The sequence below is a fragment of the Protopterus annectens genome, chromosome 1.part1, assembly GCF_019279795.1.
Source record: "Protopterus annectens isolate FY-2018-M chromosome 1.part1, PAN1.0, whole genome shotgun sequence".
NCBI classification, from domain to species: Eukaryota; Metazoa; Chordata; order Ceratodontiformes; family Protopteridae; genus Protopterus; species Protopterus annectens.
The window spans coordinates 459733173-459747981 of NC_056726.1; the positions used below are offsets into that span (position 1 = coordinate 459733173).

The window sequence follows — 14809 nt, forward strand, 5'->3', positions numbered from 1 at the left end:
CAACTAGCCTGGTGGTGTGAATATGCTTGGTGAATATGGACACTCCTCCACCTTTAGTGTTTCGGTCCTGGTTTGGTGGCTGAAAAGTGTGGTAAGAGTTGTAGCCTGGTATTGCAGGGGTGCTCTCTGGAGCCTTGGACCAGGTCTCAGTTACTGCACAGATATCGATGTTCTCCATTTTTAGGAGTGTTTCGAGAGAGTGCATTTTGAGGTTTAGACTTCTAGCATTGAGTAACATTGCCTTCAGATTTTGCATGTTTGTACCTGTTATGGTGGTGGTGGTTTTGTCCTTTGAACTTTGCCTAAAAATGGCACTATAGGGGTGGCAAGAGCCTTAGCCAGTAATCTGAATCCAAAGGGTGACAGGTGTAAACCATCTCTGGTAAAGCATCGTGGTCTGTCGATCATGTCATCCCAGGCAGACAGATATTGGATCCCCTTTGAATGACACCAGAAGCTTAACCAATTGTTGAAGTCAATCATTTTGTTCTTATATTATGGTATCATTCTGGGTGAAGGCAGGATGCTACTCAGGGCTAGGGTCATACCTGCCTGGGCCACATGATCCGAGAGCTCTTCCATGTTTCTTTTCATGCAGTCCAGGGAGGTACGTCTCAAGTCATTCACTCCAACATGGACAATGACAGAGTCATATTTGTACTTGTGGAGTGACTTGAGTGCATGCGTTATGTGGCGGATCCTGGCAGCTGACAGTCATTTTCTCCTTGTTCAACCTGGTGAGTGGGACATCAGTGTGCCAGACTATAGAGTCACCTATGACTAAAGTGTTAGGTAAGTTGTCTTGCCTTAGGAGCTGTTGCTGGGTGGCACACTGGCGTTGTGAGCTATGTGACATTTTGGTTGCGACCGGTGTTTGTTTGCATTTCAGCTTCAGAGGTCCTTGTTGCTTGAGCAGGTTACAGTTAAGGGCCTCCGCATATGTGGATTTAGTGTTGCTATATATGAGTGTTTGTGGTGTGGGTTTAGAAGGGCTATGTGTTGCTTGAGGTGTAGTGTGGGTGTTAACCTTCTCCTCTTGACTGTCTAGCACAATCTTGGGTGGAGAGAGCTTTGCTTCCAGTTTGGCTATGTAAGTGCATCTCTGACAGGTTGTAGTGTTGGGTAGTAGGAGGAGAGGGTTATCAGTGTACATGAGGCAATTGCCACATTGCCACAGTATGCCCAGATTCACCAGGTGGACAGGAGAAATCAACGGAAGCTGACTCTTGGACATGCCTGGTTTGGTGCTTTTTTTTTTAGTAAAGTACAGGAGCTGTTTTCCCATACCTTAGCAAGGTGCTTTGCAATTATAGGCTGTCTAGTGCCTATGATTAATTTCTCCTTATTAATAAGGAGAGCTGAGTGCTTCTATCAGTTTAAGGCTTCCTAGTGATTTCCAGCAGGTATTAGAGCAAGTGCTAGTCACAGGGATGCTTAAAGGTAAGATGAAAAAAATGCACACTGCATTGTGCACTAGAGAAGTTAGATGTAAAAGTAGGTAACTTAAGTTTTACCTGTTTAAAAAGTTAAGGTTTAGTGGAGAGTTACTATTTTTAAAACAGCAAGATGGATTGAAAGGGGTGGTCACTTTTGTATTTTGGTAATATGGAATACAGCAGGATGGCCAATAAATTTAAATAGTTGAAGGGGAGTGATTTCAAAAATGATAATTTTGTGATTACTCACACAAGCAAGTGAAAGCAGAGAGGAAAGCAGAGAGGAAATGAGATATATGGTCAAATTAACATAAGAGGCAGACAACTAGAAAGACAGTGGTATTTAACAAGACAACTGTAACTGGGTGGGAGGGTGAGGAAAAATTTCTGCCTGACTCAGAAGAATCAGAGCTGTGGTCTCTTTTGAAGTTTTAATATGCAGTTAAAGCAGAATGCAAGTAAAACACAAGGTAAAGAAAACAAACCACATTATTCAAAATATAAAAAGGCAATAAAGTAATACAAAATACAACAAATAAAAGCAAACTAATCATTCCTTCACAGCAAAGTGTAGCAAAGTCTGGATGAGCATTTCTGGTAATCTAACCCCTACCAAAAACGTTCATACTAGGACCAAGCCCCATCCCATGGCTATCCAAAGACACCAAACTACTACTGAGACATAGATACAAAGCCTGGTCAGATTATCATACATCCTGTACTTTAATATGTACCACCTCCTCCTCAACTGAGCTTATACCCAGAATACTTTCAGTGATGTTGAAAAATGATATGCAAACTGTCAGCTTCTATTAAACCCCAACAAAACTAAACTGCTCATCCTTTCCCCCACCTGCAAATCCTCCTCACCATTCTTTACTATAAGTTCCAACAATGGCACAATCGTATCCCCAGATACTCACACAAAACTCCTGGCCGTCACAGTCGATAACACCTTAAAATATGATATCCATGTCAATCAAACCATCAAATCTGTCAACAAAAAACTGGGCTCCCTATACAGGATCAAACCCTTCCTCACTCCTTTTGCAAGAATCACTATCGCTCGGTCTCACCTACTATATACCCTACTCTATGCCTCCCCCCTTGTCACTAACTAATCAAACCATCAAATCTGTCAACAAAATACTGGGCTCCCTATACAGGATCAAACCCTTCCTCACTCCTTTTGCAAGAATCACTATCGCTCGGTCTCACCTACTATATACCCTACTCTATGCCTCCCCCCACATCACTAACCTGAACCAAGCCACCCTTATCAAACTTGCTAGTTGTTACAACCATATTGCTAGATTTGCTACAAGTGCTACCTCTATGACCCACCATTGTATCAACCTAACTCAACTAGGATGGCTAGAGTGGCCCAGTCTTCTCCGATACAACCAACTTATAATAACCCACAAAATACTATATCAACCCGAAGAAACACCAGCACCAAATAAGATCATCAAACCATACAGCAACCTGAGGTCACTACGCTCTGCTGACAAACTGCTGGTACAAACAATTAAGAGCATAAATGTGGCTGGGGAGTCTCTATTTGCCAACTTTGTAGGCAAAACTTGGAATATGCTACCTGCTGAACTTACTCACCAATCCTACTTAACCCAGTTCAAAAAAGCCTCAAACTACACTTCCAACAGCATTGGCAGTGTCCCTACTTAAACCCCAACTAATCACCACCCGCTGTTCCTGCAAACTCTCCCTAAGCATTTCAGTCATATACTCCAATAAGTGTATGAATTCTTGAAGGGACTTAGCCCATAACTGCGTGTATTATTGTCTGAAATTGAAGCCGCATGATTTTGATGTTGTCTACTGTGTTTTATCTATGTTTGTAACCCTACTAAAAACTGCATATTATACTTATCTCTAAATGTTTGTATTGTTGCTAATGTATTTGTATTCTACTTTCTGGAGCTTTTCTCCCCGGGCCTCTGCTGAAAATGGACATATATCCAGTCGGACTTTCCCAGTAAACACATGTAAAATAAAATAAATAAAGACAAAGCTGACCTCTTTAACTATCAACAACTAAGAAACTTAACAAAAAAAAAAAACAAACAAAAAGAGACAAACAAGTATACTTCCTATCCTGTCAGCAAATAAATAAATAAATAAATAAATAAATAAATAAATAAATAACCCACAAAAATTCTGGCTTTCCATCAACCAACTCCTAAACCCAGAATGTACCTCTACTCCTCCGCCTGCTACCTCAAATGATTCAGTCCCTATCTACTCAATTTAACACCCATTTCATCAACACTGTCATCTCCCTTCAAGACAACCAACCAACCCTGTTGCTTACTGTCCCCACCACAGCCCTAGACAATCATAGCCCCTTCTCACCCATACAAAGTGCATAAAAACTCTCTTGTCCAAACTCAAACCATGCTGCACAGCTGCACACAAACTCCCTAATGAATTTCTAAAACTTGCAGCCCCTTCGATTGCATACCCCATTTCAATCCTGATCAACTTCTCTATCAAAGAACATTATGTCCCACTCATATGGAAAATGCCTCATATTATACCGCTCCACAAAGGTGGCCTCGCCAAAGAACTAACCAACTATCGTCCCATAGCTATACTTTTCCCCCTCATGAAATTTTAGAAAAATGCATCCACAACCAGCTCATATTCTACTTCCTTACCAATAACCTCCTTTCCAACTCTCAGCATGGTTTCAGACCAAAGCACAGTACCAGCACTGCCCTCCTAACCTTCTCTAACACCATCCACCATCTCATGAATGATGGTTTCAGACCAAAGCACAGTACCAGCACTGCCCTCCTAACCTTCTCTAACACCATCCACCATCTCATGAATGATGGTTTCAGACCAAAGCACAGCACCAGCACTGCCCTCCTAACCTTCACTAACACCATCCACCATCTTATGAATGATGGCTTCAGACCAAAGCACAGCACCAGCACTGCCCTCCTAACCGTCACTAACACCATCCACCATCTCATGAATGATGGCTTCAGACCAAAGCACAGCACCAGCACTGCCCTCCTAACCTTCACTAACACCATCCACCATCTCATGAATGATGGTTTCAGACCAAAGCACAGTACCAGCACTGCCCTCTTAACCTTCTCTAACACCATCCACCATCTCATGAATGATGGCTTCAGACCAAAGCACAGCACCAGCACTGCCCTCCTAACTGTCACTAACACCATCCACCATCTCATGAATGATGGCTTCAGACCAAAGCACAGCACCAGCACTGCCCTCTTAACCTTCTCTAACACCATCCACCATCTCATGAATGATGGCTTCAGACCAAAGCACAGCTCCAGCACTGCCCTCCTAACCGTCACTAACACCATCCACCATCTCATGAATGATGGCTTCAGACCAAAGCACAGCACCAGCACTGCCCTCCTAACCTTCACTAACACCATCCACCATCTCATGAATTATGGTTTCAGACCAAAGCACAGCACCAGCACTGCCCTCCTAACCTTCACTAACACCATCCACCATCTCATGAATGATGGCTTCAGACCAAAGCACAGCACCAGCACTGCCCTCCTAGCCTTCACTAACACCATCCACCATCTCATGAATGATGGTTTCAGACCAAAGCACAGTACCAGCACTGCCCTCCTAACCATCACTAACACCATCCACCATCTCAGGAATGATGGTTTCAGACCAAAGCACAGTACCAGCACTGCCCTCCTTACCTTCTCTAACACCATCCACCATCTCATGAATGATGGTTTCAGACCAAAGCACAGCACCAGCACTGCCCTCCTAACCTTCACTAACACCATCCACCATCTCATGAATGATGGTTTCAGACCAAAGCACAGTACCAGCACTGCCCTCCTAACCTTCACTAACACCATCCATCATCTCATGAATGATGGCTTCAGACCAAAGCACAGCACCAGCACTGTCCTCCTAACCTTCTCTAACACCATCCACCATCTTATGAATGATGGCTTCAGACCAAAGCACAGCACCACCACTGCCGTCCTAACCGTCACTAACACCATCCACCATCTCATGAATGATGGCTTCAGACCAAAGCACAGTACCAGCACTGCCCTCTTAACCTTCTCTAACACCATCCACCATCTCATGAATGATGGCTTCAGACCAAAGCACAGCACCAGCACTGCCCTCCTAACCTTCACTAACACCATCCACCATCTCATGAATGATGGTTTCAGACCAAAGCACAGCACCAGCACTGCCCTCCTAACCTTCACTAACACCATCCACCATCTGATGAATGATGGCTTCAGACCAAAGCACAGCACCAGCACTGCCCTCCTAACCTTCACTAACACCATCCACCATCTCATGAATGATGGTTTCAGACCAAAGCACAGTACCAGCACTGCCCTCCTAACCATCACTAACACCATCCACCATCTCATGAATGATGGCTTCAGACCAAAGCACAGTACCAGCACTGCCCTCTTAACCTTCTCTAACACCATCCACCATCTCATGAATGATGGCTTCAGACCAAAGCACAGCACCAGCACTGCCCTCCTAACCTTCACTAACACCATCCACCATCTCATGAATGATGGTTTCAGACCAAAGCACAGCACCAGCACTGCCCTCCTAACCTTCACTAACACCATCCACCATCTGATGAATGATGGCTTCAGACCAAAGCACAGCACCAGCACTGCCCTTCTAACCTTCACTAACACCATCCACCATCTCATGAATGATGGTTTCAGACCAAAGCACAGTACCAGCACTTCCCTCCTAACCATCACTAACACCATCCACCATCTCATGAATGATGGTTTCAGACCAAAGCACAGTACCAGCACTGCCCTCCTAACCTTCTCTAACACCATCCACCATCTCATGAATGATGGTTTCAGACCAAAGCACAGCACCAGCACTGCCCTCCTAACCTTCACTAACACCATCCACCATATTATGAATGATGGCTTCAGACCAAAGCACAGCACCAGCACTGCCCTCCTAACTGTCACTAACACCATCCACCATCTCATGAATGATGGCTTCAGACCAAAGCACAGTACCAGCACTGCCCTCTTAACCTTCTCTAACACCATCCACCATCTCATGAATGATGGCTTCAGACCAAAGCACAGCACCAGCATTGCCCTCCTAACTGTCACTAACACCATCCACCATCTCATGAATGATGGCTTCAGACCAAAGCACAGCACCAGCACTGCCCTCCTAACCTTCACTAACACCATCCACTATCTCATGAATGATGGTTTCAGACCAAAGCACAGCACCAGCACTGCCCTCCTAACCTTCACTAACACCATCCACCATCTCATGAATGATGGCTTCAGACCAAAGCACAGCACCAGCACTGCCCTCCTAACCTTCACTAACACCATCCACCATCTCATGAATGATGGTTTCAGACCAAAGCACAGTACCAGCACTGCCCTCCTAACCATCACTAACACCATCCACCATCTCATGAATGATGGTTTCAGACCAAAGCACAGTACCAGCACTGCCCTCCTAACCTTCTCTAACACCATCCACCATCTCATGAATGATGGCTTCAGACCAAAGCACAGCACCAGCACTGCCCTCCTAACCTTCACTAACACCATCCACCATCTCATGAATGATGGTTTCAGACCAAAGCACAGTACCAGCACTGCCCTCCTAACCTTCTCTAATAACATCCACCATCTCATGAATGATGGTTTCAGACCAAAGCACAGCACCAGCACTGCCCCCCTAACCTTCACTAACACCATCCACCATCTCATGAATGATGGCTTCAGACCAAAGCACAGCACCAGCACTGCCCTCCTAACCTTCACTAACACCATCCACCATCTCATGAACGATGGTTTCAGACCAAAGCACAGTACCAGCACTGCCCTCCTAACCATCACTAACACCATCCACCATCTCATGAATGATGGTTTCAGACCAAAGCACAGTACCAGCACTGCCCTCCTAACTTTCTCTAACACCATCCACCATCTCATGAATGATGGCTTCAGACCAAAGCACAGCACCAGCACTGCCCTCCTAACCTTCACTAACACCATCCACCATCTCATGAATGATGGTTTCAGACCAAAGCACAGCACCAGCACTGCCCTCCTAACCTTCACTAACACCATCCACCATCTCATGAATGATGGCTTCAGACCAAAGCACAGCACCAGCACTGCCCTCCTAACCATCACTAACACCATCCACCATCTCATGAATGATGGCTTCAGACCAAAGCACAGCACCAGCACTGCCCTCCTAACCTTCACTAACACCATCCACCATCTCATGAACGAAGGCCAGCATGTCTCTTCCATATTTCTCAACATGTATAAAGCCTTCAACACTGTATCCTACCAGTTTCTACTAAATAAACTATCTTCTTATGGCCTTAGTTTACCCTCACTGACTTGGTTCCACAGCTATCTTTGCAACTGTCAACAAGCTACAAAGTGGGAAATCTCTCTCCCCTACTCCCCATCTCTGTTGGTGTACCCCAAGGTTCTATTCTTGGTCCACTTCTCTTCATCATATTCACAAACAACCTCAGTACAGCAGCCCAACATGCCTCCATAGTACAGTATCCAGATGATGCTACCCTTATCTGCTCTGCCCCCTCACCCCAAGAACTCTGACTAAAAATGCAATCTTTATTTCATGACATTGAGAACTACCTCTCCCAAAACCAACTAGTTCTAACAAAACCCAAATCATAGTTTTTAGTACCAAAAATACCCATCACTTCCCTGCCCCCAGTATCAATCACCTCTGCAAATGGTACCAAAATTACCCCCAATAACCACACAAAACTTTAAGGTGTCACCATAGATAACAACCTCAAACTTGACATACATATTGCCCAAACCATCAAAAAAGTCCACATCAAACTAAGTGTCCTATACAGAGCCAAACCATTCCTAACTCTCAATGCCAGATTAGCCAATGCTCGCACACACTTTCTATCTACCCTTCTCTACGTCTCTCTCATATTTACTAACCCTTGAAAATCTGACCTCAACAATCTAGAATCAAGTTACCAAAAAATTGCTAAACGTGCCACTAATCACCCACACAGCACCCACCACTGATCAGGTCTTTCAATATTAAACTGGCTAGAGCTCCCCAACCTTCTATCTCTCCTACCAGATCCCTCAGATCTTCCCACAAACTCCTACTAAAATTATCCAACTCCCACAACCAATATGGTGAGTCCCTCTATTCACTCAGAATAGCCAAATTCTGTGACACCCTTCCAGACACAAGAACAAAAAATCCAGTACATGACCAGTTCAAATCATTCCTAAATGAATACCTCACCACTCATTGTCTGTGCCCTTTCTTCTCCCCGGGTTAATCTACTTCCCCACCCTTAGTTACCTTTCTCACCAGGCCATCTGACATCCCTTTTGTAAACTTTAACTTATATACTGTCTACTGTTTATTATTGTAAAGTCCTATTGATTTTATTACACTTACTGCTGCTGGGTTTTTCCTGCAACTGTAATTGTACAGTTCTACTGATTGTATTATATTTACTGCTACTTGTTTGCACTGTACTACTGTGGAGTTTTCCCCCTGGGACTCCATTAGTTAAAAGAACCTTGCTTTGCACTGTTTCTAGATGCTGTAATTAATTCTGTTGTACTAATGTTTATGTTTTTGTTTATTGTCATATATTACTGTGTATCTTTTCTCCCTGGGTCTCTGCTGAAAATGGGCCTCTGGCCCAGTTGGACATAGATATATATATATATATATATATATATATATATATATATATATATATATATATATATATATATATATATATATATATATATATATATATATATTATCAAAAATCCAGCAAACAGCACAATAAACAAGGCCAGGGCCAGCCGATATCTAATTCCAATGTGCCTTCAGCGTATGTGGCAAGTGCCGAACAGAAGCATAAGTAAAAATTCAGCGTGGTTAAAACACTGAAAACAATTCCAACAGTGGATCTGAGGAAGGGTTGTTTGGAGTAACCCAAAAGTGCTTATCCCTTTACAGTTTTATTGTTTTTATCTCTGCAAGCTGAATAAACGTGCATATATTTTTAGCCATCTGTTTTGGGGAATGATTTTCATACATATCCATTGAACTGCTGGTTTGTTGTTAAGTGGAACTGTTGGAATTGTTTTCAGTGTTTTAACCATGCAGAATTTTTACTTATGCTTCTGTTCGGCACTTGCCACATATGCTGAAGGCACATTGGAATTAGATATTGGTTGGCCCTGGCCTTGTTTATTGTGCTGTGTGCTGGATTTTTACATATATTTTTTACAGCACACTCCTGAGTTCCAGACTTATCTTGTTTGGATATATATTATATATATATATATATATATATATATATATATATATATATGTGTGTGTGTGTGTGTGTGTGTGTGTGTGTGTGCTTGTGTTTATGTATGTATGGATGTGTGTGTGTGTGTGTGTGTGTGTGTGTGTGTGTGTGTGTGTGTGTGTATATATATATATATTCGTGGGGTTTATCAACTAAACACATCATCAGACCATGAATAATCGAATATATATATATATCTGTGTGTGTATATGTATATATATATATATATATATCTGTATAATTATATATATATGTTTATATATATATATATATATATATATATATATATATATATATATATATATATATATATGTACCCATATACGTAAAGGAGAATGACATCTGCAGAGGTCTGATGTATGATACATGAAATATATTCTGCTTTTCTACTCCATGTTTTAAGGAATGAGTTTCATGTGCAGCGTATTGAGTTTCCCAGTCCTACTTTAGAAGATAGTTCATGTATCATATAAACCAGACCTCCATTTTTTCCATTTATAAATGTCCTTCTACAAATTTGGGCTATTACAGTATTTCCCTTTTACTTCAGTGAGTTACATTACTTGCATATGTTTTTACAGTTGTTTACATAGATTTTTATGAAAGGAGTATCTCATGTGTGATTTTCTACTGTGGTGTCCGGGGTATTTTAACTTTTTTTTGTAGTGTTATTTCATTTTTCTAATGCATTTTAGGAATGTACTGACAGTTATATTAGGCACCGTTAGTTTTATAGTTTATTTATTCTTTTTGTTACTTGTTTTAGTTGATTAAGATAGGTAGAGATGGCTCTGTTTGCCCTTATTGCTGTTTTCTGATTGGCTTGTTATAATCAGTGTTTAATTTTACTTTTTATTATTTTATTTTACCTTTTGTGATATGAACATATTTTATTTATTGAGGGTTGATTTAAGTGGGCAGTTATATCTTTTTGGAGGTTGTAAGTGTATTTTGAAATGTCTAAAGCTGCTTTTTTCTTTGAAGTGAAAGGGAAATACATTCCATGTATTTAAATTTATTTAATTATAATTATTAATAATAATTATGTATTTATTTCAATGGGACTGCAGTATATTTAGGGTTGCTGTGCCATTGTTTTGCATGTGTAGTCTATGAATTTTTGCTTTAGGTTTCATAGGTTAATACTCAGCTATTTACCCAGTGGATCAATTGCAGCCTAGCCACAAGATTCCAAACCATTCAGATTACTTTTTTTTTCTTTGTTTTTCTCACAGATTGTTTTACTCTTCAGTTTTTCCTACATTCATTCAATACATTTTAAAGAAATAATTACTTTACTACAAAAAAATAAACAAATAAATACTGCAAAATCACCCCTGCTAGAGTGGTGCCCTACACACACACACACACACACACACACACACACAGTTAATCCCCAGTTACAAATCCATTCAATGAAGGTTTGAGGGGCCAGACCCGGGGAGTATTTAATGCTTAACTTCATCTCCTTTCACTGAGGGCTTGAGGGGCTAGAACTGAGCTACATTTATGATTATCCATCCATTTGTCCAGGTTAGGTTAAAGGGCATCCGGAAGCTACTTTGTTTTATTTCCAAGGGCAGTCTGTTTCATAAACGAGAGATTTTCTACGAGAAATTTCTGTCTTGCCTGCAAATCCCATTTATATTATGTTGGACAAGAAGATCAAATGAGCAAGTGTTTAGGGTGTTACTTGCTTTGTAAATGTGCATGATGTCACATAAGACTCGATCCCTGAAGCGTCCATAGGCTAGAAGAAGTCTCCTCACACAAGTCTATAGGAAACAGAAAAAGAGAGAGAAAAGTTTTTAAGTTAGTCAGTCTAATTCAAGGAAGACAGGCCCTTGAATGACTTATTGAGAAAATGCTGCCATTTCACAAGCTGAGTCAAATGTTTAGACATTTACATATCAAAGGTAGCATACATTATACTCTATTATGGTCTTGGTAATAGATAAGCAGAGAGGGAAGATAACTTCCTTTTATCTTGAATATGTAGGCCTGGTGCTCAGTGTGACTAGCTAAAAGGATTTCTAAATGACAGTGGACACACAGTGATCAAAGGATAGTCATTGTTAAAGAAAGTGCCCTTCTCACAAATGACTGTGTCAGTTTTCAAAGGAGTGTCATCTATGTGGCAGGTGAAGGGTGCCTAGGTTTGCCAAAGGATGCAATGATGCATTTTTTGGCATCCTGTTTAAGGCTGCGGTCCAGGTATCACTTATTTGTGCATGTTAGGCCTTCATAGAGAATCTGGAAGTCAGATGTGGAGTTTGACAGTTCTGAGTGTGCAGGCACCCCCAAACATGGTCAGCCACAGGCCATTGATGTCAGCGTTGACATCAGCATCATAAATACCAAAGAGAAATGGCCCTATCACCAATGTCTGGGGGAACACCATTGGTAATATTCAGTGAGAATAGTGTCCAACAGTAACAGATTGGGTTCCATCATTAAGCCAGTTTGCTATCCAGTGGGTAACACAGGGGGTTACATTTAGTTTGAATAGCTTATTGATAATGCCACAATGTGGGATGGTATCAAAGGCCTTTGCCAGGTCCAGGTAGGTAGTGCAAACTGATTTGCCTATGCTTAATGTTTCAGTGATTTGTTCAAAGAAGATTACCAGGTATAGGAGGCGAGATTTGCCTTTAGCATACCCAAACAGCCCTGGTCCAGGGCATGTAGGCTGCCAATGTCCTTGTTGATAAGTTCCTTAGGGATGTGTTCCATTGCTTTATAAATAAGACTAGTGAGGTTTATAGATCTGTAGTTTCCAGGGTCAGTAGTGGCTCCCCTTGTGGAGTTGGTTGACTATAGTGGTTCTCCACACATCTGGTATGAAATCACTGGATAGGGTGAGATTAAATAGGTAATTGTGAGCCTATAAGACAGTGTCTGGTACCTGCAAGAAGACAGCCAGGCATATTAACAGGACCCATGCATCTAGTGTTTTTTGGCCTAGGAAAAAGCACCCAGGATTTGCTTAGAAGTAATCAGAGATGAAGTTTGTGGGTATGCTAACCTGTTGAATCAAGTTAGAGAGCACAGAGGAATGAGGTCTGAGCTGAATCTGTCAGTTAATATGTTGGTTGTATCCTCAGAGGGTGAGTATATACTTTGTTGTTATGTATTAGTGCCATGCAATGGTTGGCATTAGTTCTAAGGTTTCTGACATAGCTGAAGAAGGCTTCTTGGTTATCCATAATATAGGTGACAACTTGCAATTTATACTTGACTTTGGAGGATTTGATTTTGTCTCTGAGTGTTTTATTGATCTTTCTGAGTTTTCCATATGTGGTTGGTTATTCTTTGCACATACAGGTTATTACCTTTTCCCCCTCTTATTGTATAATTTGCTTATACTAGTGTTTCATCACTGGAGTTTATTTGTGAAGTTGGCATTGTGTTTGTGTCTTATGGAGACTGAAACCTCAATGCACGCTTTGAGGAGGGCATATAAATTATCCATAAATATGTCAGCATGTGTGATAGTGTCATTGAGATGAATAGGGTGTTGAAATTTCATTGGGTTATCAGGTAGCTGGAGTAGGTTTTCTTTAAAGTAGTCTCTAAAGACAGAAGGGTTTATGGTAAATTGAGGTTTCCCCTCATAGTGAATGTTACTGAAGGGTGGTTAAATTTGACCATTGATGTAGTAACTGTATGTGTTGTGTATATTGGTGAGAGCCAGATCCTGTATTTTTTAACCCCTAGCTGGGAGTTGAACTAGTTGGTCTAAAGAGATGACATCAATGAAGTCTAGGAAATGTTTTTTTTAACACTTTTATGGAATTATCACTTGTGATATAGGCAAACTTACATTTATATGAAAATAATCAAACCATATTAACAAGTCCACATTTACAAATGTTATGCATCACATATATGGATATAGTTTCATAGGTAAGTACTAGGCTAGGACCTATATAAGCCTAGCCAAATGGTACCCTGGCTTTTGCCACCCAAGAAAATTATTTTCCTGTGCCCCTGTCAAGCAGAGCCACAGAATGGGGTGAATTTCCTATCTCCCAGCCAGTCATCAAGATTTTTCTTGAAGAGTCCTAATGAGGAGCTTTGTTTGATATAGATAGGTAGTTTGTTCCAGAGTATGGGAAGTCTCTGAGACAGGAATCTATCCCTCCAGCATGTTCTGTTTATTCTGGTGACAAGGTTTAGGTCCCTAGAGCGTGTAGCTCGGAGAGATTGGGATTTCTTTATGTGGAGCATGTCCAACAGCTCTGGGTTTGACATAGCTTTGTATGTTAGGCAGAGATCACCTCTGAGTAGGCGATATGCGACAGAGTAAAGCTGGAGTTTTTTGAGATGGTCTGCGTAGGGCATCTGTTTGAGGCCGGTAATCCTAATTTGTGAGTTATTTCTGTGGCCTTTCCAGTTGTTGTAGATGTCTTGTGAGGTACATACCAAAAGGGGCATTGTACTCTATAATGGGTCTAATGAGTGATGAGTAGAGGGGAACAATGACCTCTTTTTTCCTGGATGAGAAACCTTTTGTGATGAGGTGTGCCACATAGAAGTATTTCCTGATTACTGTGGCGATGTGATTATCAAAGGAGAGATTACTGTCCACCTGTGTCCCAAGGTCTCTTAAGACCCTTTCGGTGTTAAGTAGACTACCGCCTATGTGGTAGTTCATGGGTACAGAGTTTTTACCAAAAGGGATTACAATGCACTTTTTGGCATTGAGCTTGAGGCCATGGCTTTGACACCAGGCATCTTTCTCAGTGAGGCCCTTTTGTAGGATGTCCACATCGTTAGGAGATTTGATTTCCAGAAGGGTCTCAATGAGACGGATACCTGGTGTCAAAATCATGGTCTCAAGTTAAATGCCAAAAAGTGCATAGTCATCCCCTTGGGAAAAAACAAAGTACCCATGAGCTACCACATACGTGGTAGTCCCCTAAATACAGAAAATGTAATAAGGGACCCAAGTAGATAGTAATCTCTCCTTTGATAATCATATTGCCAC

At 41.5% G+C, this 14809-nt stretch overlaps 2 protein-coding genes across 4 annotated transcripts in view; both read left to right on the forward strand.

The window, feature by feature from the left end:
* AGT (angiotensinogen) overlaps positions 1-14809 on the forward strand; it is a 163475-nt gene that overhangs the window by 72660 nt on the left and 76006 nt on the right. The gene's annotated exons all lie outside the window — the stretch shown is intronic.
* LOC122805776 lies at positions 3262-8836 on the forward strand. Its single transcript, XM_044076046.1, has 2 exons — positions 3262-4143; positions 4219-8836. The coding sequence occupies exons 1-2, from the start codon at positions 3972-3974 to the stop codon at positions 8019-8021; spliced, it is 3975 nt and encodes a 1324-aa protein (XP_043931981.1). The 5' UTR covers positions 3262-3971; the 3' UTR covers positions 8022-8836.